The sequence below is a fragment of the Cyprinus carpio genome, unplaced genomic scaffold, assembly GCF_018340385.1.
Source record: "Cyprinus carpio isolate SPL01 unplaced genomic scaffold, ASM1834038v1 S000006617, whole genome shotgun sequence".
Taxonomy (NCBI): Eukaryota; Metazoa; Chordata; class Actinopteri; order Cypriniformes; family Cyprinidae; genus Cyprinus; species Cyprinus carpio.
This window is the reverse complement of record NW_024879255.1, coordinates 899,209-926,077: the sequence shown is the minus strand read 5'-3', so window position 1 is coordinate 926,077 and position 26,869 is coordinate 899,209. Positions and strand designations below refer to the sequence as shown.

Below are 26,869 nucleotides of genomic sequence, written 5' to 3'. Positions count from 1 at the left end.
AAGGACATACTACCATAACAAAATTAACAAATCATCTAACTCTCGCATGCTTTTTAAAACATTTTCCTCACTCCTTTGTCCTCCTCCTCCTCCCCCTCCTGCATCAACTCTAATAGCTGACGACTTTGCCACGTTTTTCATTAATAAAATTAAAAACATCAGTGCATAATTTTCCACACCACAATCCGTCAAGCACATCTCGCCTCAAACATAGACTCATTCACATCCTTCTCTTCACTCTCTGAGGCAGAAGTCTCCAAACTCATCCTTTCTAATCATCCTACTACTTGTCCACTTGATCCTATTCCATCTCATCTCCTTCAAGCCATTTCTCTTGTAGTTGTACTTGCACTCACTCACATCATTAACATATCCCTCCATACTGGTGTTTTTTACCTCAACATTTAGACAGGCTCGTATACTTGCTCTCAGTTATTAAAGCACTAAGACTGGCAAGAGCGGAATCCAAATCTTCAATACTTATCTTGCTTGATCTGTCTGCTGCTTTTGACACTGTTGACCACCAAATCCTCCTGTAAACCCTACTGGCGTAAGGGAACCTCAGGAACTGCACTCCAGTGGTTTGAGTCTTACCTATCAGATAGTTCTTTCAAAGTATCTTGGAGAGGTGAGTTGTCCAAGTGTCAACATCTAACTACTGGGGTGCCTCAGGGCTCAGTTCTTGGACCACTTCTCTTCTCTGTCTACATGGCATCATTAGGTTCTGTCATTCAGAAACATGCCTTTTATACCACTGCTATGTTGATGACACTCAACTCTACCTCTCATTCCATCCTGATGAGCCGATGGTAGCTGCTCGCATCTCAGCTTGTCTAACAGACATTTCTTGCTGGATGAAGGACCATCACCTTCAACTCAACCATGCCAAGACAAAACTGCTTGTGGTTCCAGCAAACCCATCGTTTCATCACAATTTCACCATCCAGTTAGGCTCATCAAACATAACTCCTTCAAAACCTTGGAAACCTTGGAGTTATGACTGATGATAAGCTAACTTTCTCAGACCACATTGCTAAAACTTTCCGGTCCTGCAGATTTGCTTTATTCAACATCATGAAGATCAGGCCCTTTCTTTCAGAACATATTGCACAACTCCTTTTTCAAGCTCTTGTTCTGTCCAGGCTGGACTATTGCAATGCTCTTTTGGCAGGTCTTCCAGCCAGTTCTATCAAACCTTTACAATTAATCCAGAACGCGGCATCGAGATTAATTTTTAATGAACCAAAAAGAATACACGTCACACCTCTGTTTATCAATTTGCACTGGCTACCAATAGCTGCTCGCATAAAATTCAAGGCATTGATGTTTGCCTACAAAACCACCACTGGCTCTGCACCCCTTTACCAAAATTCATTACTTCAGACTTATGTTCCCTCTAGAAGCTTGCGTTCTGCAAGTGAACATCGCTTGATTGTGCCATCCCAAAGAAGCACAAAGTCACTTTTACGGACTTTTAAATTAAATGTTCCCTCCTGGTGGAATGACCTGCCCAACTCAATCCGAGCAGCTGAGTCCTTAGCCATCTTCAAGAACTGACTTAAAACACATCTCTTCCATCTTTATTTGACCCTCTAACTTTAGCACTCACTATTCTAATTCTATTCTTAAAAAAATATCTAACTAGCTTTCTAATCTTTTTGTATTCTATCTGTTTTCTTTTTATATAATTAACAAAAGCAAAAAAAAGACCTCTAACACTAGCTTGCTCTATTCTTTTTCTATTCTATTTGTTTTTCTTTTTATTTATTATATTATTTAAAAGCCCTTGCTACGTGTACTACGTTTAAGCTTACTGAGACTTGTAATAGCGCTTGTATATCATTGCTCTTTTGTTGATTTTGATTGCTTCCATTGTCCTCATTTGTAAGTCGCTTTAGATAAAAGCGTCTGTTAAATGACAATGTAATGTAATGTAAATGCAAAGTTTGCTGCTTCAGTATTTGTAGATTATTTTTCGACATGTTTCTATGTTATACTGAAAAACAATGATAAGCATATCATAAGTTTAAAGACTTTTATTGGCAAAAAATATAATGAGTCAGTATATACAGTGTTGACCCTTGTTCTTCATAACCTTTGCAATTCACTCTGGCATGTTGGATATTAGCTTCTAGGCCAAATCCTGACTGATGCCGGTCCACTCTTGCCTTATTAGTTCTTATTAGCTGTTAGAGTGTGCATGGATCTGCACTTTAAATAGTAGACCTACTTAAAAAGTAGTAGACCACACTTATTTCTACATACTATGAATTGGGACACATTAATTCTAATTTTGAATACTATTTAGGATGGATAGTATGTAAATTTAGATGCAGCAAATGACAATCAATTGGTGATTGCCTCTTTTATTTAGACAGCAGGACTTCTTCCACCATATTGCTCGTTGCACTTTTTCCCCATACATAAGTAATGTGAGTCAAGTCAAGTCACCTTTATTTATATAGCACTTTAAACAAAAAAGATTGCGTCAAAGCAACTGAACAACATTAATTAGGAAAACAGTGTGTCAATAATGCAAAATGACAGTTAAAGGCAGTTAATCATTGAATTCAGTGATTAAATAGAATCTGTGCAATCATTTGGGATCAAGTCAACGATATCGCTGTAAATGAAGTGTCCCCAACTAAGCAAGCCAGAGGCAACAGCGGCAAGGAACCAAAACTCCATCAGTGACAGAATGAAGAAAAAACCTTGGGAGAAACCAGGCTCAGTTGGGGGGGCAGTTCTCCTCTGGCCAGATGAAACCAGCAGTTCAATTCCAGGCTGTAGCAATGTCAGATTGTGCCGAAGAATCATCTGTTTTCTGTGGTCTTGTCCCGGTGGTCGTCTGAGACAAGGTCTTTACAGGGGATCTGTCTCTGCGGCTCATCTTGTTGTCCTGGTCTCCGCTGTCTTTCAGGGCTGTAGAGGTCCTTTCTAGGTGCTGATCCACCATCTGGGCTGGATACGTACTGGATCCAGGTGACTGCAGTGACCCTCTGATCTGGATACAGACTGGATCTGGTGGCTACAGTGACCTTGAAATAAGAGAGAAACAGACTAATATTAGCATAGATGCCATTCTTCTAACGAGGTAGCAAGTACATCGGGTGTTATGGGAAGTGTTCCCGGTTCCGGTTTACCTAATTAATGCAGCCTAAAAATCCTTTAACGGATTTGGATATTAGAAGCGTATTAGTGTGTTATGTGTAAACCAGGTTAAAGAGCTAGGTCTTTAATCTAGATTTAAACTGCAAGAGTATGTCTTCCTCCCGAACAATGTTAGGTAGGTTATTCAAGAGTTTAGGCGCTAAATAGGAAAAGGATCTGCTGCCCGCAGTTGATTTTAATATTCTAGGTATTATCAAATTGCCTGAGTTTTGAGAACGCAGTGGACATGGAGGACTATAACGTAACAAGAGCTTGTTCAAATACTGAGGTGCTAAACCATTCAGGGCTTTATAAGTAATAAGCAAGATTTTAAAATCTATACGATGTTTGATAGGGAGCCAGTGCAGTGTTGACAGAACCGGGCTAATATGGTCATACATTACAATAATCTAACCTTGAGGTCATAAACACATGGATTAACATTTCTGCATTTGACATTAAGAGCATAGGCCGTAATTTAGATATATTTTTTGAGATGGAAAAATGCAGTTTTACAAATGCTAGAAACGTTGCTTTCTAAGGAAAGATTGCTATCAAATAGCACACCTAGGTTACTAACAAATGAATTGACAGAGCAGCCATAAAGCCTTAGACAGCGTTCTAGGTTATTACATGCAGATTTTTTAGGTCCTATAATTAACAGCTCTGTTTTTTCAGAATATACCAGTAAGAAATAACTCGTCATCCAGTTTTTTATATCAACAATGCATTCTGTTAGGTTTTCAAATTGGTATGTTTTACCGGGCCGCGAAGAAATATAGAGCTGAGTATCATCAGCATAACAGTGAAAGCTAACACCGTGTTTCCTGATGATATATCCCTAGGGTAACATGTAAAGCGTGAAGAGTAATGGCCCTAGTACTGAGCCTTGACGTACACCATACTGCACTTGTGATCGATATGATACCTCTTCATTCACTGCTACGAATTGATGGCGGTCATATAAGTGCAATTTTAAACCATGCTAATGCACTTCCATTAATGCCAGCAAAGTTTTCTAGTCTATGCAAAGAATGTTGTGGTCAATAGTGTCGAATGCAGCACTAAGATCCGATAGCACTAATAGAGAGATACAACCACGATCAGATGATAAGAGCAGGTCATTTGTAACTCTAAGGAGAGCAGTCTCAGTACTATGATACGGTCTAAATCCTGACTAGAAATCCTCACAGATACCATTTTTCTCTAAGGAATTTAATTGTGAAGATACTACCTTTTCTAGTATCTTGGACAGAAAAGGGAGATTCGAGATCAGTCTATAATTAACTAGTTCTTTGGGGTCAAGTTGTGTTTTTTTTTTTTTTTTTTTTTTTTTTTTTTTATGAGAGGCTTAATAACAGCCAGTTTGAAGGTTTGGGGGACATACCTTAATGACAATGAGGAATTAATAATAGTCAGAAGAGGATCTATGACTTCTGGAATCACCTCTTTTAGGAGCTTAAATGGAATAGGGTCTAACATACATGTTGTTGATTTAGATTATTTAACAAGTTTATACAATTCTTCCTCTCCTATAGTGGAGAATGAGTGGAACTGTTCCTCAGGGGATCTATAGTGCACTGTCTGATGCGATACTGTAGCTGATGGCTGCATGGTTACAATTTTATCTGTAATAGTATCTATCTTAGTAAAGTAGTTCATAAAGTCATTACTGTTGTAATGTTGGGAAATCTCAACACTTGTTGAGACTTTATTTTTCATTAATTTAGCCACTGTATTGAATAAATACCTGGGGTTATGTTTGTTTTCTTCTAAAAGAGACGAATAGTAATCAGATCTAGCAGTTTTTAATGCTTTTCTGTAGGATAGGTTACTTTCCCACCAAGCAATATGAAATACCTCTAGTTTTGTTTTCCTCCAGCTGCGCTCCATTTTCCGGGCTGCTCTTTTTAGGGTGCAAGTGTGCTCATTATACCATGGTGTCAGACTGTTTTCCTTAACCTTCCTTAAGCATAAAGGAGCAACTGTATTTAAATTGTATTTAAGTGAGTGCACCGTCTTCTGTCTAAAGCCTTTGGATGAAACTGTGCCAATTATTTACACAGAGACATGCTGAGCATGCAGACTTATTAGCGACATATGGCTGTTGAAACATTTATTTCTTCTCTGTGATAGATTGTTAAATTAATCCATACCAAGTAATAATGTCCAGAGCTAATCGTTATCAACAGACATTTTATTGCGATTTCAATTCTAACAGTCATGTTTAGATCCTCCTGTTTGTTGTGTTTTAAATTGTTTACTCCCTGTGGTTATTTGCCTGTGTTCTTGATCCTAATTTGTTTCCTTTGTTTTTAACTAGTTCTACACCTGTGGTTTATTAACTGAATGTGCTGAATTTAGTTATAAACAAATTATAAATATATTATCACCCACTGCTTAAACATGGGTCAAATTCGAGCTGCATTGAAAATGATTAAAAAGCATCACAAGCAGATGTTATACATAATAGTATATATATACCATTTTTTAAGCTGTTTAAAAGTATTCAAGTACATTGCACTTGCTTGCATGAATGTGTCCTGTGTGAATGGCCCATAAGCATGTAGATAACATAATGTCTGTCCCTGGTTGTGCCAAAAATACTGTTACAAATTCATGTTTTTGTCACACTTTGCCATTGATATCACAGTCTGGTATATGTAAATGTTTTAAATATTGTTGACAGTTTCACAAAGCCTGGTTGGCATGTAAAAGACATGTATGATTTACTCAACTGTCCATTTTGTCTGTTTCCAATGCACACATGTACACATACACAGGGTATTCCGGAGCAATGGGCTCGGTTATTGCAAACCTCTAATATTACTAAGCTGGAACAGAAGAAAAACCCTCAGGCTGTAATAGATGTTCTCAAGTTCTACGACTCCAAAGAGACAGTCAACAACCAGAAATACATGAGCTTCACATCAGGAGGTGAGACACGCACACCCAAACAAATACACATGCATATGTATGCAGGGGCGTAGTGGCCACCCAGGATTGAAGCCTGACCACCCCTGTTATTTGCCCTCTTCCCATGAATTGTAATAGATCATTTAGAAATAGAAATATATGCTTAATTCAGAGAGGATGTATAGTACTTATGTATGGTGTGTACTATATATGAGTCAAAGACGAGACTTCCTATTTTGGTGTCTGCATCAAATTAAATGTAAAAAAGTGATTTATATACATAAGAATCATAGTAAATGCAAGAAAAGTGTCTAATGTTTCAAATAACTTGTGTGAAAAACAAAGTCAAAATATGGGTGAAATAATGTTCCATTGTCATTCATCATAACAGATATATCAATGTAAAAATGCAACAATATTCTGACCTGTCCTTATTAAAAATATATAAAAGAAAAAGTTATCATACCGTTAGGTCCGTATATATATGGACACAGGCGCAATTTTGATTATTTTAGCTGTTGACCAAACATATTCAAGTTACAGTTATAAAATGAATATGGTCTAAAGTGCATTCTCTGAGCTTTAATTTGATGGTATTATCATCAAAATTGGAAGAAAGGTTAAGGAATTACAGCTCTTTGATATGTACCTCCCCCCTTTTTAAAGGGACCATAAGTAATTGGACAATTGACTAAAAAGCTGTTTCATGAACAGATGTGGGCTATTCCTTCACTATTTCTACATCAAATAAGCAAGTAAAAGTTCTGGAGTTGATTCTAAGTGTACCATTTGTTTTTGGAAGTTGTTGCTGTGAAACCAGATCATGTGGTCAAAGGAGCTCTTCATACAAGTGAAACAGACAATTGTTAGGCTTCGAAAACAAAACAAATCCATCATAGAGATAGCAGGAACCTTAGGAGTGGCCAAATCAACAGTTTGGCACTTTCTGAAAAAAAAATAAATAAATGCACTGGTGAGCTCAGCAACATAAAAAGGCCTGGATATCAATGGAGGACAACAGTTGTGGATGATTGGAGGATCCTTTCCATGGTAAAGAAAAACCCTTTCACAACATTCAGCCAAGTGAAGAACACTCTCTAGAAGGTAGGCGTGTCATTGTCAAAGTCTGCAATCAAGAGAATACTTCACAAGAGCAAATACAGAGAGTTCACCACAAGGTGCAAACCATTCATAAGCCTCAAGAATAGAAAGACCAGATTAGACTTTGCGAAAAAACAACCAAATCCAGACCACTTCTTGAAAAGCATTCTTTGGACAGATGACATTAAGATCAACCTGTGCTAGAATGATGGGAGAAGAAGTATGGAGAAGGCTTGGAACAGCTCATGATCCAATGCATACAACATCATATGTGAAACATGCTGGAGACAATATGATGGAATGGGCATGCATGGCTTCCAGTGGTACTGGGTTACCAGTGTTTATTAATGACGTGACAGAAGATAGAAGCAGCTGGATTAATTCTGAAGTGTATAGGGACATATTGTCTGCCCAGATTTATCCAAATACAGCAAGGTTGATTGGACAGCGCTTCATAGTACAAATGGACAATGACCCAAAACATACAGCAAAAGCAACCCAGGAGTTTTTGAAGTTAAAAAAAGTGAAATATTCTGCCATGGCCAAGACAATCTCCTTATATCAACCTGATTGAGCATGCATTTCACTTGCTGAAGAGAAAACTAAAGGCAGAAAGACCCAACTGAACAACTGAAGTCAGCTACAATTAATTATTACAATTAATTAATTTAGGGGTTGTTCTATGATTATTAAATTTAGTTTTATGTCATCTTATAATTCTTGCTCTAAATATGCATGACAAGATTATTATTATTTTTTTTTTTTTGGGGGGGGTATATCAATTTATTACATAATATGACATTTTAGTGGGTGTCTTCTGTAAATATTGGTTAAAAATATGATAGTCATTATTTTTGATCCAAAATAATACTAATACTAATAATAAATAAATGATTAAACAGCACACGTTCTAAATTAACAAACAAATAAATAAATAAATAAAGCTGTATTTTTATTATTATTATTGTTTTGATGCTTGAAAATGTTTTGGTTTCTATTATAACATCGTTGGGTGGAATTACTGACACTAGGGGTCGCACTTGAGAGACCCAAACACTCCTCATATTTCAGATGAGAATTGACAAATAGAATGTGTATGCACCACTCCCCAATACACACAGGTATTAAAAGGAAGGGGCATCCATTCACACTAAGGAGCCAAGAGCATGTCCCAGACATTCAGTGGGTAGTTCAGTGGCAGGAGGGACACAACGTCTCATTCCCCCCAACAGGGAACTGAGGTTACAATAGTAACTAAGATATTCCCTATATGTCAGTAACTTTGATTAATTAATCAATTAATTCCTTACATTTATATAGCGCTTTTTCTAAGCACTCAAAGTGCTTTACATTGTCAGGGGTATCTCCTCAACCACCACCAGTGTGCAACATCCACCTGGATGATGCGACGACAGCCATAGTGTGCTAGAATGCCCACCACACACCAGCTTATTGGTGGAGAGGAGACAGATTGATGAAGCCAATCAGTAGATATGGGGATTGTTAGGAGGCCATGATGGTCAGAGGTCAATGGGTGAATTTGGCCAGGATGCCAAGGTCACACTTCTACATTTGATGTGGTAGGAAGATTCTTGGTACGCGAACAAGTCTTCCTGTGCTTTGCTGAATCAGATCAGCTGGACCACCTGAGGGTGGAGTATCCACTCTCCTTTGAGTGTTTCCCATTGAGACAGCACGTCCACTGCCTGATTGAGGTTGCCTGGAATATGAGTGGACCGCAGCAACTTCAGTCACTACTGACTCTAAAGGAAGAGATGGTTGGCAAGATGTGACATGCGACATGAGCGTAAACCGCCGTTTATTTGGTCCATCCAGACAAAATGTGCTTGCTCTGGATCAACAGTCGGAACCTCAGCAGGACCAGGATTACTGCAAACATCTCGAGGCATATACACACTCAATATTCTGTCCAGGAGAATGAGGCTGTGTGCCTGACTTGGATATGTCTCTTGAGACAACAACATGACTGGACACTTGTTCTAGGGGAACCCCTGCGCACAGAAATGCAAAGTCTATCCAAGGGCTAAAAGTACAGAGACGATTGCCATTCGATGCATGCCATGGTCCAATACAAGTTTGAAGCCAGTGCTGAAGTGGTCTCATAAAGTGCCTTGCGAAAGTATTCATACCCCTTATTTTTTCTTCAAGTTGCAGCCTTATGTTAAACTACTTTAAATTTCTGTTTTTTTTTTTTTTTTTTTTTTTTTTTTTTTACATCAATCCACACACCATAATGACAAAGCAAAAACATAATTGTCAAAACTTTAAACTTTATTTTATAAAAAAAAAAAAAAAAAAAAAAAAAAAAAAAAAAAAAAAAAACTTAAATAAGTACATTGCACAAGTATTCATAACCTTAACTCAGTACTTAGTTGAAGCACCTTTACAGCCTCAAGACTTTTTGGTATGATGCGACAAGCTTTTCGCATTTGGCAATTATCTGCCATTCTTGTCGTCTTCTCTTAACCTCTCACGTTCTGTCAGGTTGGATGGGGGCAGATGCACATTTTAAAGTTTCTCCAGAAATGTTTGTTTGGGTTCAAGCCTATGCTCTAGCTGGACCACTCAAGGATATTCACAGAGTTGTATATAAGCCACCCTTGCTGTGTGCTTAGGGTCATTGTCCTTTTGAAAGGTGAACTTTCTGTCCAGGTTCTGAATGCTCTGGACTGGGTTTTCATTAAAGCTATCTCAATATTTTGGTGCACTGAGCTTTTCTTCTACTCTGACGAGTCCCTCAGTCCTTACCACTGAAAAATAGCCCCTCAACATGAGGCTGCTACCAGTGCACTTTACTTTTGAGATGCTACTCTGCAGGTGATGAGCAGTGCCTGGTTTCCTTTAAACATGATGCTTGGAATTGCGGTTCATCAGACCAGAGAATCTTGTTTCTCACAATCTGAGGATTCTTTAAGTCCTTTTTTGCAAATTCCATGTGTGTTTTCATGTGTCTTCACTGAGGAGTGGATTGCGTTTGGCCACACCGCCATAAAGACCGGATCAGTGTAGTGTTGCAGTAATATTTGTCCTTCTGTAAGTCTTTCCTATCTCCACATATGATCATAGAGCTCAACAAGAGTGGCCATCAGGTTCTTGGTCACCAGTCTTCCAAGGCCCTTCCCCATTGATTGCTCAGTTTGGCATGGAGGCCAGCTCTAGTAAGAGTCCTGTTTTTTTGTTTTTTTTGTTTTCAAACTTCTTCCACTAAGAGTAATGGAGACTACATGCTTCTGTGAACCTTCAGTGCAGCATAATTTTTTTCTGTACTCTTCCCCAGATATGTGGCTTGATGCAATCCTGCTTTTGAGCTCTACAGGCAATTATTTTGAATTCAGGGCTTGGTTTTTACTCTGATATGCATTTTCAGCTGTTAGACCTTTAATTGAGAGGTTTGTGCCTTTCCAAATCATAGCCATTCAATTGAATTTGACACAGGTTAACTTCATTTGAAGTGTAGTAACATCTACAAGCAATATGAATGTCCCTGAGCTAAATTAAACACAACATAAGACATTTTAACATAAGGCAGCAACATAACAAAATATGGGGGGGGGGGGTGAAGGCACTATATGCATCAACCAGAGCAGTTACTGATGGGTTGAGAAGGCAAAGTGTTTGGGGGTTGTGTGACCCATGAAGTGCAAAAGCTGCTCTTTCTTTGAAAAATTGATTACTGCTTCCCCTTGGGACAACAGCAAAATAAAAACAAAAGGGAACATGGAGGTTTCCTAGGTGGAGCATGTGAAACAAAAACAAAAGTGCCGCCAGGGGAATGAGCAGTGTTTTGCAAGAACAGGTCTCACACTTCACTTAGGAAACCTTTGTGTACACCCTGTCCGCCCCACAGTTTAAATCAGTGAGTGTGGAGGAGCATGTGAAGCAGATCCGGGCAGTAAAAGGTGGACTCCACGATGAGCTCCTCATGCACTTCCAGGAAGAAAGGCAATGGGGCAGGGTGTGGCTGGGAGTCACACTTTGAGCCCACATACCAGTGTCAGAGGTGACTCCTCTGAATTAAAAAAAGAGAGTCAAGAAGGCAAAGTTGCCATGGTCAAGTTCTTGCAGTAAAGACTTAAGCTATACATTAAAGATTTCTCAGCATTCATACGTCCCTGTCACACGACATCAAGTCAAGTCACCTTTATTTATGTAGTGCTTTTAACAATACAGACTGTGTCAAAGCACTTTACAGTATTAAATAGGAAATTAGTGAAATAGAAATTAAATTTTCAGTTAAAGGCAGTTCATCATTAAATTCAGTAATGTCATCCTCCAGCTCAGTTCAGTTTAAATAGTATCTTTGCAATCAAGTCGACGACATCGCTGGATATTAAGTGTCCCCAACTAAGCAAGCCAGAGGCAACAGCGGCAAGGAACCAAAACGCCATCAGTGACAGAATGGAGAAAACACCTTGGGAGCAACCAGGCTCAGTCAGGGGGCCAGTTATCCTCTGGCCAGATGAAACGTCTCGGTTACGTATGGTAACCCTCGTTCCCTGAAGGAGGGAACGGAGATGCCTTGTCAGTGACCGACGGAAATGGGATATCGCTTCAATAGACCAATCTACTTCGAGTGTAAACTAAACGAGCCAATGCACATTGACATGCAATTATTGCATCCAGCTGCTGCTGATCAGAGCATGTGTATAATAAGGCAGCAGGTGCAATGCATACCAGGTTTTTGCTGAGGAGCCGAGCCGGAGACCCGGCAGCTCAGCGGTGGTACAGCAACCTTGGCAACGGGACGTGGCGTCTCCGTTCCCTCCTTCAGGGAACGAGGGTTACCATACGTAACCGAGATGTTCCCTTTCAGTCAGTCATTCTCGATGCCACATCGGTGACCGACAAAAATGGGATCCCTACCAAAGCGCCATGGGTGCTGCCTCTTCCAGTGCCCTGTGCGAGCCGCCTGCGCCCCTATTAGGTGTAGGCCGGGGCTCGGAACAAGTAGTTCCAGTCACCATTGTCAAAGCACTACCTCACTGGGTGAGATTGGATAACACTGGGAAAACTTACCCGTTCCGCTTGGAACAGGGATGCTGCGGAAGCCCCATCCTTCCCGAAGGAGTTTTCGGAAGCAAATACATATGTAGCATCCGATTAGGTGTATATGGATAAATCTGAGGTGATTCAAACCCTCTTGGAAAGGCAGAAGTCTGATCTCAAGATCTCAACGGGGTCTACAGTACGGACACTCTGGAGCAGTTTTAGCAAGCCGACACCAACCGGGGCCTCTCGGTGCCACTACCCGTTTGAGGTGAGAACACAGGAGGATACCGGCTCTACACGAAGGCTATAGAACCTAGCGAACGTGTTAGGGGTCGCCCAATCCACAGCTCTACAAATATCTGTCAGCGAGGCACCACAAGCCAGCGCCCAGGAGGATGCAACACTTCTAGTTGAGTGAGCTCGCAAACTGAACGGGCAGGGCACACCCTGTGCCTTATAAGCCAGGGCTATGGCATCCACAATCCAGTGGGCCATCCTCTGCTTAGAGATGGCATTCCCCTTCTGCCGGCCTCCGTAACAGACAAAGAGCTGATCTGAGGTCCTGAAGCTTTGTGTCCGGTCTACATAGCATCTCAATGCTCTGACGGGACAGAGCAAAGCCAGGGCTGGGTCTGCCTCCTCCAGGGGCAGCGCTTGCAGGTTCACCACTTGGTCTTTGAAGGGTGTAGTGGGAACCTTGCGCACGTAGCCAGGCCAGGGCCTCAGGGTTGCCTGGGAGTCAGCCTGCCCAAACTCTAGGCACGAATCGTCGACCGAAAATGCGTACAGGTCCCCTACCCTCTTGATGGAGGCCAGTGCAAGCAGGAGCAGAGTTTTCAATGAAAGAAACTTTAGCTCAGCTGAATGTAAAGGCTCGAATGGACCCTGCTGTAGTGATTTTAGCACTAGAGTCAGGTCCAAAAAGAGGGTATAGAGGGGGGCCGGGAAGGATTTAACCTCCTGGCCCCTCTAAGGAACCTGATGATGAGGTCATGCTTACCTAAAGACTTCCCATTCATGGGGTCATGGTACGCAGCAATAGCGGCAACCTGGACTTTGAGGGTGGAGGGAGACCGCCTTCGCTCCAGCCCTTGCTGCAGAAAGGAAAGCACGACCGCAATCGGGCATCTTCGGGGGTCTTCTCGGCGAGAAGAACACCACTCGACGAACACGTTCCACTTCAAGGCGTAAGCGTGTCTCGTAGACGGTGCTCTTGCCGAAGTGATGGTGGTCACTACCTCCTGGGGTAGGTCACCTAGAACCTCCGCTTCCCGTCCAACGGGTGCGGGTGCCAAACGGTGCCCCATCTCTGAGTCAGTAGATCCTTCCTCAGAGAAATCGGCCAAGGAGGGGTTGTCGCGAGGAGCACTAGTTCGGGGAACCAGGTCTGAGTGGGCCAATATGGTGCCACTAGCAAGACTTGCTCCTCGTCCTCCCGGACTTTGCACAGTGTCTGTGCGAGAAGGCTCACTGGGGGAAACGCATATTTGCGTAGGCCCCGCGGCCAGCTGTGTGCCAGTGCGTCCGTGCCGAGAGTTCCCTCAGTCAGGGAGTAGAACAACTGGCAGTGAGCGGTCTCTGGAGAAGCAAACAGGTCTACCTGAGCGGCTCCAAACCGTCTCCAAATCAGCTAGACCGTCAGGGGATGGAGTCGCCATTCTCCCGGAAGCATTACTCGAGACAGCTCGTCGGCTGTACGGTTGAGCAGGCCCGGAATGTGAACGGCACGAAGTGACCTCAGAACCTTCTGACTCCAAAGGAGGAGGTGGTGGGCGAGTTGTGACATGCGATGGGAGCACAGACCACCTTGTCAGTTGATGTACACAACAGTCGCTGTGTTGTCTGTTTGGATCAGCACATGCTTGCCCCGTGAGCAACCTTTGAGATGGTTTAAGGCAAGCTGCACTGCTAACAACTCTAGGCAATTGATGTGTCACTGCAGATGCTGGCCCGTCCAACCCCTGAGACTACATGCCCATTGTACGTCGCCCCCCAGCCGGAGATCTGCTCTAGGGGCACCCCTGCCCGGAGAAACACAAGATCTGACCACAGGGTGAGGGTCTGGCGACAGGCCGGTGTAACTTGGACCCGGTGAGTGCCACGCTTCCACGCCCACCTCAGGACTCTGCCATAAAGCCAGTGCTGGAGCGGTCTCATATGTAACAGGCCAAGCGGTGTAAGTGCCGCTGTGGCTGCCATATGCCCCAGGAGCCTCTGAAAAAGCAGGCTAGCACCGACCGCGCACGTTCCTCTGTGAGGTGTGCTGTGCGTTCGACCAAATACAACTCCATACCGAGAAAAGAGATCCTCTGCATCAGCGAGAGTTTGCTCTTTCCCCAGTTGACCCAAAGGCCCAACAGGCTGAGGTGCCAGAGCACCAGGTCCCTGTGCTCGCACAACTGATCCCGAGATTGTGCTAGTATCAGTCAATCGTCTAGATAGTTGAGAATGCGAACACCCTGCTCTCTGAGGGGAACAAGATCCACCTCCGCGACTTTCGTGAAGACACGGGGAGGCAGGGACAGCCAGAAGGGCAGGACCTTGTACTGATATGCCCGTCCTTCGAACGCAACCCGCAGAAAAGGTCTGTGGCACGGAAGGATCGATACATGAAAGTTTGTGTCCTTCAGGTCGATCGCTGCAAACCAATCTCGGGGACGGATGCACCTGAAGATGCATTTCTGCATCAACATCTTGAATGGTAGCCGATGAAGGAACCGGTTCAAAACTCACAGATCCAAGATCGGTCATAACCCACTGCCTTTCTTGGGTACAATGTAGTAAGGGCTGTAAAACCCCATCCTCATATCGGCTGGAGGGACCGGCTATATCGCGTCCTTCGCCAGTAGGACTGCAATCTCTACCCACAGAACAGGGGGATCGGACGCTTTCACTGTAGTGAAGCGGATACCGCTGAACTTGGGGGGATGCCGGGCAAACCAAATCGTATATTTCCAAGGCTGATGGTCTGCAGAAGTCAGCGAGACGAGTTGGGTAGCGCTGACCAGGCGCTTAGAAACCATACAAGCGGGACCAGCAGAACCACAGCCGTACCCGCAGTGGGGCAGCGAGGTGGAACACAGGGAGCCAACTCGGGGGGCTTGTGAGTGAGGATGAGTGAGGTCCAGTGCTTGGCCGTCCACAACTCTCCGTGCCCTCCTGGGACCCAGAGATAGAGAGGGGGCTGAACCCCCCAAGTTCAGCCCCTGTTAGCCACAGCCATATCACCCTGCAGCCCAAGACTGGTTGCCCACTGAAGCTAAGCAGGGCTGAGCCTGGTCAGTACCTGGATGGGAGACCTCCTGGGAAAACTAGGTTGTTGTTGGAAGAGGTGTTAGTGAGGCCAGCAGGGGGTGCTCACCCTGTGGTCTGTATGGGTCCAAGTGCCCCAGTGTAGTGACGGGGACACTTTACTGTCAAGAAGCACCGTCTTTCGGATGAGACATTAAACCGAGGTCCTGACTCTTTGTGGTCATTAAAAATCCCATGGCACTTCTCGTAAAGAGTAGGGGTATAACCCCGGTGTCCTGGCCAAATTGCCCCCCTGGCCTTTGTCAGTCATGGCCTCCTAATAATCCCCATCCACTTGATTGGCTCTATCTCTCTCTCTCCTCTCCACCTGTAGCTGGTGTGTGGTGAGCGCACTGGCGCCGTTGTACTGTGGCTGCCGTCACATCATCCAAGTGGATGCTGCACACTGGTGGTGGTTGAGGAGAGACCCCCCCACATGATTGTAAAGCCCTTTGGGTGTACAAAAATACACAATAAAGCCCTATATAAATGCATCATTCATTCATTCATTCATCATTCAAAGCCGCTGTCTCTTCAAGATTTCCAGATTCTCCACCCGGCCCTCCTCCAGGGGAGGGAGAGGTGCTTTCACCATCCCTCAGAAAGCGGCTACCTCTCTCTGGGTCACCCGTCCCGGGGCCTCTTGCTCTTCCGCTCACCGCCAGGTTTGACGGGGGCCAGGAGAGGTGGGGGGGCCAGCCTACGCCCAGCTCTACGGCGCCACTTGCTGGAGGCTGCTGCAGATGCAGCACGGGAGCGGGGGTGGACGCAGGGGGCCGCCCTCGGCGACGAGCAGGCTGGGGCACTGCAACCGGCGGACGGGTGGAGGCAGCAGCTGCCCGCCGGGCAGAAGGTTGGACCGCCTCAGTCTGTTCCCGTGCTGCCGAGAACTGCTGGGCCAGGTTCTAGACCACGTCAACGAAGAGGCCGGTCTGGGACACAGGCATTAAGGAACTGATCTTTGTCGGCGTCCCTCATTTCAACCAGACTCAGCCAGAGATGGCGCTCTTGGACCACAAGCATGGACATCACACGACCCAGAGAAAGCGCGGTGACCTTCGTCGCTCAGAGCGCAAGGCCAGTGGCGGTTCTGAGTTCTTTCAGAACTTCTGGATCATGACCACCCTCGTGCAGGTCCTTCAGTGCCTTGGCCTGGTGCACCTGCAGTAACGCCACAGTGTTTAAGGCAGAAGCAGCTTCCCCGCAAGCCATATAGGCACCGCCGGTTAGACCAGACAAATGCCTATAGGCCTGGGAAGGAAGCACCGGGTCTCCCCACCAGCAGGAGGCAGACTTAGGACACAATTGCATTGTTACCGCCCGCTCCACTGGGGGAATCACCGAATACCCCTTCACTGCAATGCCATTGAGGGTGGTGAGGGAGGAGGAGCCCACCGGCCAGTTTCTGGCAGTAAAAGGTGCCATCCACGACCTGGTGAGCTCATCATGTACTTCCGGGAAGAACCAGCGCGAGCTACCTTGAGAAATCAATCATCCTCGGGACGCGGTGGAGATTTCCATTCAAGCCCTACCCTCTCGGCGGCCCGGAAAGCATAGCCGACATCTCCGTATCCAAATCAGGCCTTGCCACCGTCCCGGAGGGCGGCAGCGCAGCCGAATCTTTTTGTGGGAGGTGTCCCTCCAATGCTGAGATCGACATCTGGTCGGGGGAGGCCCACTGGATACTGCTGGTACGCTCTTTGAAGAGGGCCCAGCGCGTTCCGTGGGTTACTCCACTGGATCAGAGATGCAAGAGGAGTGATGGTACCCAGAGGGTTGGTTCCCTGCGGGGTTTGCCACCACTGTAATCCTCAAACCACCCATGCTACTGCTGGAAGTGGTTCTCGTTTGTCGGCCGCCAGAACGAGCCCCAGATCGCGGCATCGGCAACAGGACTCCACCCCCTTTTTTTGAAGGTAGCAGAGCCTGGTTGGCAGCTCAGAGATGGTCATCTTCCCGCAGTGGGAACATGACTCATCCACGAAAGCTACCTCAGCGTGTTTGCCCAGACACGTGAGGCAGCGATTGTGCCATCACCCATTGCAAGGTAACGACCGGACCCAGAAACGCACAGGTGAAACGGAATACTTATAAGGACGATCCATCATCTTTACAAAGACGCACCCATGAAGCTCTTTTAGAGAAATTTGCTCTTTAGGAAATGCTCTTCTAGTGCTGAGTCGCATAGGGGAATTGGCCGCTTGCAACACAACAGGGGGTAGTGCAGCCTGAAGTGTGCAATCCACTTGACGCTGGAACGACCACCGTTGAAGCGCCGTCTCGCCAACACACGAAGCTTCTGAGAGCGTGCTGAACTCGTAGTTCACAGCAGAGACAGTTGAGCAGAACGATACTAACGCTCGGCTCCGAAGCAAAAAGCTGGTATGCATTGCACCTGCTGCCTTATTATACTCATGCTGTGATCAGCGGCAGCTGGATGCAATAATTGCATGCCAATGTGCATTGGCTCGTTTAGTTTACACTTGAAGTAGATTGGTCTATCGAAGCGATATCCCATTTTCGTCGGTCACCGACGTGGTGTTGAGAGTGACCGACTAAAAGGGAAGCAGCAGTTCAATTCCAGGCTGCAGCAAAGTCACATTGTGCAGAGGACTCATCTGGTTCCTGTGGTCTTGTCCCCTGGTGGCCATCTAGGAGAAAAGGTCTTCACTGGGAATCTGTCTCTGGGGCTCATCTAGTTGTCCTGGTCTCCTCTGACATTCAGGGCCGTCGAGGTCATCTCTAGGTGTTGATCCACCATCTGGCCTGGATACATACTGGAGCCGGGTGACTGCAGTAACCATCTGATCTGGATATATTATTATTAGCGTAGATGCCATTCTTCCAATGATGTAGCAAGTACATTGTGTGTTATTGGAAGTGTTCCCAGTTCTGGTTGTCCTAATTAATGCAACCTAAAAATCCTTTAACGGATTTGAATATTAGAAATGTGTTAGTGTGTTATGTATAAACCAGGTTAAAGAGATGGGTCTTTAATCTAGATTTAAACTGACACAAGGTAGAGATCATGGCCGTCCATGGTTGACAAATATAGACTGCATTCAGAAACACAGAGATGGAAAGGCATTTTTACAGCTACACTGACTGTCTGTGTTTATTCTTTTGTTGGAAACTTCTCTTTTTCTTAAGAGCCCAGGGGAGCTCTTAGCAATTATCTGTATGTTGCAGGGAAAGAAGCCTCTGAAATTCACTGTTGCACCAGATACAAACATTTCCACAAGGTGAATAAGATGAGCTTGTAGCACTTGCTTGGCTCCAAGCCTGAATGAGTGGATGCATGCCCACACCTTTTATGTCCATGTGTACGGGGGAGTGGTGCATACAAATTCCACTTACCAATTCTAATTGGCCTTTTCTAAAGTATCATAGGTGCTATGGGCTCCTAAGTGTGATCCCTAGTGTCAGTAATCTGACACAATGTCAAATAGGGAACCCCTTTTAGTCTTTGACCCATATATGAAATTGAGTATGTAATCACGTAGTTCATATCATACTGATCAATTAAAAAAAAAAAATGTGTATTTGGCACAGAGAACAAGAATATTAACTGTAAATGAAATGATGTTGTGCAGTATTTTGCTAGATATTTGCTGAGCCGCTGTTATTAGTAAAACTTTTTAAAACATTTTTAGTAACCTTCAATCCTGTAATATTTTATTTTAAAACTCCTTGAATGTAACAAAACATGCGCGCAAAGTATCAGCTATTCATTTTTTTTTTTTATGAAGTCCTGAAATTATATCTTTATATCTAATGAAGAAGAATCATGTAAGTTATGTTTACAAAAATTCTGACTAATGGAATGTTTATGCTTCCAGATAAATCCGCTCATGGTTACATTGCAGCCAATACTCTGGTGAGTTTTTTTTCCCCCTTTTGTTTCCTAACTTGATATTTGATTTCAAATCACCAATTCATCTTCATGAAATGAATCCATGATTCAAGAACCGAGTAATGCCATGTCTACCCCTCAACTGAATTGCACTAAAATCTACTGTAGCCTATAGAATTTTGTGTTGTCTGTAAACAAATGAACCAATCTATAACTTTTGAGCCAATCCAGTCTGTGAACGTTTACATAGTTTTTTTTTTCAATTTTAAAAAAAAAAAAAAAAAAAAAAAAAAAAAACCAGAAATGAGAAAACAGAGCCTTTATTTGTTTTTTTTTTGTTTGTTCAAAAAAAAAAAAATTTGATTCAGGCTTGATTTTTCATTTTTTGGTTCACGTAGAAAATGGATAAACAACTTCAACATTCATTTTCGACATGTGGGCGTTCAGGAGACACCTCTTTCTACAGATTGGTCAAACAAAGCTGAACCTATGAAGTCATCAGTTGTTCCTCAGTTCTTTTCAACAAAATAATAGTCATTTGCTGTTATTGCACTATAAATTCTTAAACTGTACAGGGCAGGTCCTAGACTCTGGCTTTCTTCTGTGCAAAGTAACGTGTTTCTTAGAAAAATTAATCTTGACCCAGACTGTTTAATTTAACTGTGCAGAGTTAAATCTGTATGGCAGGGATGGGCAACATCGGTCCTGGAGTGCCGCTGTTCTGCAGAGTTTAGCTCTAACCCTAATCAAACACACCTGAACAAACTAATTAAGGTCTTCAGGATTACTAAGGCTACAGACAAGTGAGGTTTATTTCAGGGTTGGAGCTAAACTCTGCAGGAGATCGGCACTCCAGGACTGACTTTGCCTACCCCTGCTGTATGGTGAGGCTGTGATACCCATTAGAAAGTGCAAAGCAGATGTGGAGTACAGATTAATGTTCAGTCAAGTGTAAATACGCAGCAGACATAACTTCTTTTTGACAATACTCTCAGTTTTGGACATATATATTCATTAGTTAAAAACCATTAAAATCTATTTATTTATCTGCAATAAATATCTTGGGATGTCACGAATGGGCAATCAGAATCAAGCATTCCAGCATAATAAGGTATAACAAAGTGTGGAATAACACTGGTGTTGCCTAGGAAATAATTACCACATTAATTTCTGACTGGCAGATAACTGATGAAGTGAGCATGCATTCCAGCAATCCTAATATGGTTGGTGTTTAAAATAAATAAAGTTTATAAACACGGGTAAGAAACACAGAAAACAATAACAATACAGGCTAACAATACTATGTGTGTGAGTGCAATTTTTATAGTCCTCCTGATATGGAACAGGAGTCAACAGATAATGAGTTCCTAGGCAGAGGGAACCTGCGAAATGGAGTCCAGGGTGAATGGCAAAGGTACAGGATGGAGTGCCCTCTAGAAGAGTTCATGGGCACTCCAGCTGGTGATTTTAACTTAGCACCTGTGTCTGCGTGAAACCAGAAGAGAAACCATGCTGATACGGCATGTGGTTTAGACGGAAGCAAAGGAGGCTATACAGTTTCGGGTTCGGGGGGTCCCACATGTTTATTTCGCCTGTATAGTGTGAACAGTCAAGACACAGCTTGACAATCAGACCGTATAGTTTGAGCACATAAATGCTAAGCTTTGGCATTTTGACATTTCATGTAATTTACTCGTACAGTGAAAGCTGGTATTTAACAAAAACTTTGCTGAAATCGCAAAGTGTATGCCCGGCTTGAAAGAAAAGGTATGACTGCTGCACATTTACACTTGACTGAACATTGACCTATGCTTCATGTCCAATCTGTGCTGTCTAATGGGTATTGCAGCTTCACCATAGCCTACAGATTTAACTTCGCACAGCTAAACAAAAAGATTGGGTGCAGATTAATATTTCTAAAACAAATATTTCTGAGAAATGCATTAGGTTGCACAGAAGAAAGACCAATCTATGACCTGCCCTGTACAGGTTAAGATTCGGTACTGCTATAGCAACAGAGGACTATTATTTTGTTGAACAGAATTGTGAAAAGACTGATTTCATCAGTCATTCATCAGGGGGCATCTCATGACTGCCCACATGTTCAAAACGAATTATGTAGTCGTTTATTCATTTTCTACCGTGAACCAAAAATGTTTTTCATTTTCATTTCCAATTTGAAGAACAAACTATCAAAATGTACATGGACCACCCTGTTTGGTCTGTGTATCGTTTGGTCATTTGATTTTATACTTAAAAAGAAATAAAGAGAAATGATAAACGTTTTGATTTTAATTTTTTCATTTTGTTTGAGAAACAGAAAACGAAAATTTAGCTGGATTTTTCATATTTTCTTTTATGGGTAAAAAAAAAATTGATTAGGCTTAATAATTGTTTTGAATGTGTGAATGACGCCGAAACGCCGCTTTCATTCTATCTGTACTGCATCAATACGCGGCAAACGTGAAATCAGTTAATTTTCAAAAGGAGAGACATGGCAGACAAGCTGAATTTATTAATCCTGCGGATTCTTTGCTAGCGGCGCTTACAAGATAAAAAAAAAAAATAAAAAACATTGACAAAACAGAAATGACTTTATTCATAACCAATAAAACGGCTTTTGAACTTTACTTTAGCCTGTGATCTACAACGACATGGAATAAAATATGATACTACTAATTTTTTGCCTACTCATTTTATTCCAGGCCTATTAGAAAAATGGGTAACATGTTTTCATTACAAACAACAGCATAATTATTATTATTATTATTATTATTATTATTATTATTATTATTATTATTATTATTTTCTACATAACACAGTTTCATGGGAAAAACCCAACCTCACATAAATATATTTATAATAATATTTATAATAAAATACTATAATAATTTTTTTATAATAAATCTTTACTTAAGTTTTCACCATAATTAGTCTACTGTAATTCTTAAATCCAAATGATAGACTATTCACAAATTCCGTGGATGATGTCCGTATGAATAGAGTGTGGGTGTGACCACATTACAGATAATGAGTTCAGACGGGAAACACTGCACCTCTCATTGGTTTCATACGAATTACATGAACAATTTTTTTTAATTATTATTATTTAAATTGTTTCTTTTAAAAGTAGACTTGTTGAGCTTTCTATAGACATGGTTTTATTTTTTAGTTCTATTCATGGTTCAAAATCACTCTCACGGACCTTTTCCTGGACTGTGCCCAGCTGGTGGAATGACCTCCCAATCTCAATTCGAACAGCTGAGTCTTTCAAATGCCATTGAATAAAGTAATTTCTGTTTTGTCAATAACATGCAGCAGCCGTGAAAATAAATAAATAAAAATATATATATATATATATATATATATATATATATATATATATATATATATATATATATATATATATATATGTGTAAAAAATAATAAAGATCACTCACTTAACTTCATTTAAAAATCTTCCCATCACCTTCACGTGTCCAACATTAACATTATTGAAGTTCATTTCCAGATGACTGACAAAACTGTTGTGATGACCTACATTAAAATGTGATTTTTAACCACAGAAATCAGTAGACATCTTAAAAAATGCTTATTCCTCTGCAGTAAATACCTAAACAACTTTTAGGTGAATAAGATTTTAATTTTCACCCACTGCAGTATTAAAAGTTACCACTAATTATGTATAAATATGCATATGTATCATACTGTGTTAAGATGTTTTTTGGGACATTACACAACATATTGCTGTTCCAAAGTGATTTACAAGTTCTAAACATCATGAACAAAGAGAGTATACTAGATCATCCCTCGACTCTGCCATTTGAGTATGCAGCTTGTGAATCATCTAGACCAGCTTGGACCAGCTAGAAACCTTTCAAAAACATCTACGACCCTAAACTGATTAAAAGTTGAACTTTCCAACAAAGTGCCAAATAAGTGATAGCAGTTTTCAAGACAAACATTTTCATAAAAGTACTGTAATTAAGGTTGTGCATACAGTATAGTAGATCCCATACTGCTTAAATGTAGGTCAACTTTTTAGAATTTCAAATAAAACTTTTTTTTTTTTTCATTGAACTCAGCCCGACTCAGGTTCCTTGTTGAATCTATTTAAATGTCTCTCTTTTTTTCGTCTTGTATTCTTGTAAATTTAAATAATCTCAACACCATGCCTTTAGGTGAAGAGCTCAAATCCCAGCTCAGACTGTGTGAAAATCAGGTTATCAGTGTACTAGTGTAATGAATCAGGTTCACTAGAATTTAAGTTTTAAACGTTCCTTGTGATGAAGTGACTATTTAATCTGGCCCTTAGGCATTGTTTTTTTTTTAGACTGGTCAGTTGGTAAGTGGCTTTGTGTGTACACATAATGTTCTATAGATTTGCACACACAGAAGTTATCACCACATAGTAACATGAATGAAATTCAACATGTTTAGGCTTTAAAATGTAACTGACTTGGTGGCAGAGCAGTTGATAAGAACATCTCAAGTTATGAGTCAAGTTAAGTCACTTTTATTTTTATATCACGTTGTACAATATTGGTAATGTCAAAGCAGTTTTACAGTGTTAAAAAGGAAAATAGGTTGTCGAAGCAATAATCTTAGAATCGTAGATCGGGGAAGAAGGAGCATGCAAGCAAGTCAATCATAGGCATGCAGAAAGTAAGGCAGGACAACACAGTGTTGCATTCCCTTTTAAGGGAACATCTCAGTTATGTATGTAACCCTCGTTCCCTGAAGGAGGGAACGGAGATGTCACATCGTGACCGATGAATTGGGATCTCGCTTAGAGAGACAAATCTACTTTGAGTGTATACTAAATTAGCCAATGGACATGGCATGAGCATAAAAAGGTAGCAGGTGCAACGCACACCAGGTTTTTGCTGAGGAGCCGAGCCAGTGAGCGGTGGTACAACAGCCGTGGTGACAGGACAGAGATATATTCAGCTGCAGACCTGCAGCACCAGCAGTTTCAGAACTGCAGCCACAGAACCGGAAGTGAGAGGCAGAGTTATTGACAACAAGAGAGCACGGTGAGTAGTCTGTAATGTTTTTGCTATCATCTGTTTAATAATTATCATATATATGTCACGTTAAGCATTTATCTGCTAAGTACATAATGTGTGCTTGGCTTTATTATCTTATATGTAAGCTTGAATTTGTTGTATACTTTATAGTGTATAACTTTTTTTCTGTAGATGTTTCGATTAAATTTCGGATGTATGCTGTAAATGGGCCTTGCAGTTAAGTTTCGAAGACGTTTATCATTCAGAAAAATAAATAGTTTGCTTTAATTCCCTCTGTTATATGCGTTATTTGTGTGTTAATATTACATTGTAGTTGTTATTTTAATCCCATTTGTCATCACTGAGATTATTGTGTGTGGCTACATCTCTTGTAGAGACATAAGGATTCAGAGAGGTGACACATTACCTGAGCTGCAGCAATGCAAGCGTTACAGCAATTACATGCAATTTTCTGCTTGACCAGCATGTTTAAGCCAGCCAAACTGATCAAATTAAAGTCATCTTCAAATCCACTTCAACAAGGCAGTTGTCTGTGGAGGTATGAATATCTTGAGTTGTTTATATAATATAAATACCTAAAATGTATTATTGCATAATTGTTTACCTGTGTACTTATTTATTTTAGGCTATACTATACATTTTTGGAACCAATTATTGGTGTGATTATTTAGTTGTTAAATTTTTACATTTTTGTTAAAGTTGTTAGGTTTTTTGTGCCATTTGCAGGGAGAATATTCTTATTTTTTGTTGTTTTCTAGTACATCTTGTCTTGGGAGCACCCCTTGATTTTAAATCTGTAAGTAGTTATCAGTTAAAGTTATTTACCTTTATGATGTTGTAACGGTTGATATTTAAAGATTTCTCTATGTTTGTGTCTTCCATTGTGACATTCCAATCATACGGAGATGGTGGACCCTTATTCTTCTTGAGAACTTTGGAGTTTTCTCTGAAAGGTACTGGACATTTCCTCCAGCCTACCATTACATTTGTACCCCCTTCTGACCAATTTGAAATTACAAGAGGTCTACAAGAGGTCCTTCCAATTGGATAACAGGCTACGCTTGTGAGGTATGTCTCAAATCTATCTATCTATCCATCTATCTATCTATCTATCTATCTATCTATCTATCTATCTATCTATCTATGTAGCTCTATATATATGTGTATATATATATACACTCACACACACACACACACACACACACACACACACATATATATATATATATATATATATATATATATATATATATATATATATATATATATATATATATATATATATATATATATATAAGAAATATAAAAGTTACATTTTCCTTTAATATTCTGTAATAAAGGAGATCCCAGTAATCCCAGACAGAAGTTGTGAAATGGCTCCATTACAACAGACACCTGCTCAGGGAGCCAGTGGATAAGCCTCTTTTCCTTATAATGGAGGAAAAGGACAAGGACAAGGCCCTCCTGGAACAATCAGAAGCTTCCAGGGTGCCCTTTATATTTCATCTTGGGTTCAGGTGATCTATTTTTATAGGATTACCATAACACAAAGGGCCCAAAGGTGAATTGTTCATTTGAAACATTTTAATTTGCATTTATGCAAGATTGTCATGACAAAATATGCCCAAGAGTGAATTGTTCATTTTGTAAATTTTCATGCAGGATTGTCATGACAAAATGGGCTTAATAGTGAATTGTTCGTTTTATAAACTTCAATTTAATTATTGTGTACATTTTGATTGTTACGTTTAAAATTATGCTGCTTTTGTGTGTGTGTGTGTGTGTGTGTGTGTGTGTGTGTTTATGTGCTTTATTGAAATGTTTTAGTTTTCATGTAGAAAAAATGTATGATGCATGTGTTCTTGAGTTCGGAGTAAACATTTATTTTGAATCTTGTGATTAAAGTATATTTCATATAAAAATGCCCAGAGGTTTCAAACATTATTTTTAATATCACAAACAGGAAATAACTTGCATAATTAAAACAATGAAACAAATCACTGTATAGGCCTACAACTTAATTACACAAGATTAATGTTTATAAAATGCTTAATGTATAATTATAAAATGCATACATACATAAAGTATGATGTATCGTGTGTAATAAAAGCAAATTACCCCTTAAAAACTCTAAGGTGGCGCTACTCTGTTAAGAATGTAAGCTCCGCTCCTCACTTCTGGTTCTGTGGCTGCGGTTCTGAAACTGCTGGTGCTGCAGGTCTGCAACTGGATACTATTGACGGGACGTGACTTCTCCATTCCCTCCTTCAGGAAACAAGGGTTACATACGTAGTCAATCATAGACATTCCTTTTCAGTCGGTCACTACGAGTCATGTCATGCCCAATGAATTGGGATCCCTATCAAAATGCTATGGATGTTGCCCTTTCCAGTGTCCTGTGCGAGCCTCCTGCACCCCCTTGTTGGTGTAGGCTGGAGTTCACAACAAGAAGACCAGTCACCGTTGTTGTAGCACTACCCACTCAGTGAAACTGGATAACACTGGGAAAACACACCCG

General features: G+C 41.5%; 1 protein-coding gene across 6 annotated transcripts in view; it reads left to right on the top strand.

Annotated features, from left to right (window-relative positions):
* The window catches only part of LOC109078806 (serine/threonine-protein kinase PAK 3), a 323,688-nt gene that overhangs the window by 114,487 nt on the left and 182,332 nt on the right, over positions 1–26,869 (top strand). For all 6 annotated transcript variants that reach the window (XR_006159614.1, XR_006159613.1, XM_042754946.1 and 3 more), the window contains exons 4-5: positions 5,934–6,087; positions 19,308–19,345. Coding sequence is in view for 4 of the 6 variants with exons in the window: in XM_042754946.1 (XP_042610880.1) it covers positions 5,934–6,087; positions 19,308–19,345 (192 nt within the window). In the remaining 2 variants the exon portion in view is untranslated. The remainder of the gene's footprint in view (positions 1–5,933; positions 6,088–19,307; positions 19,346–26,869) is intronic.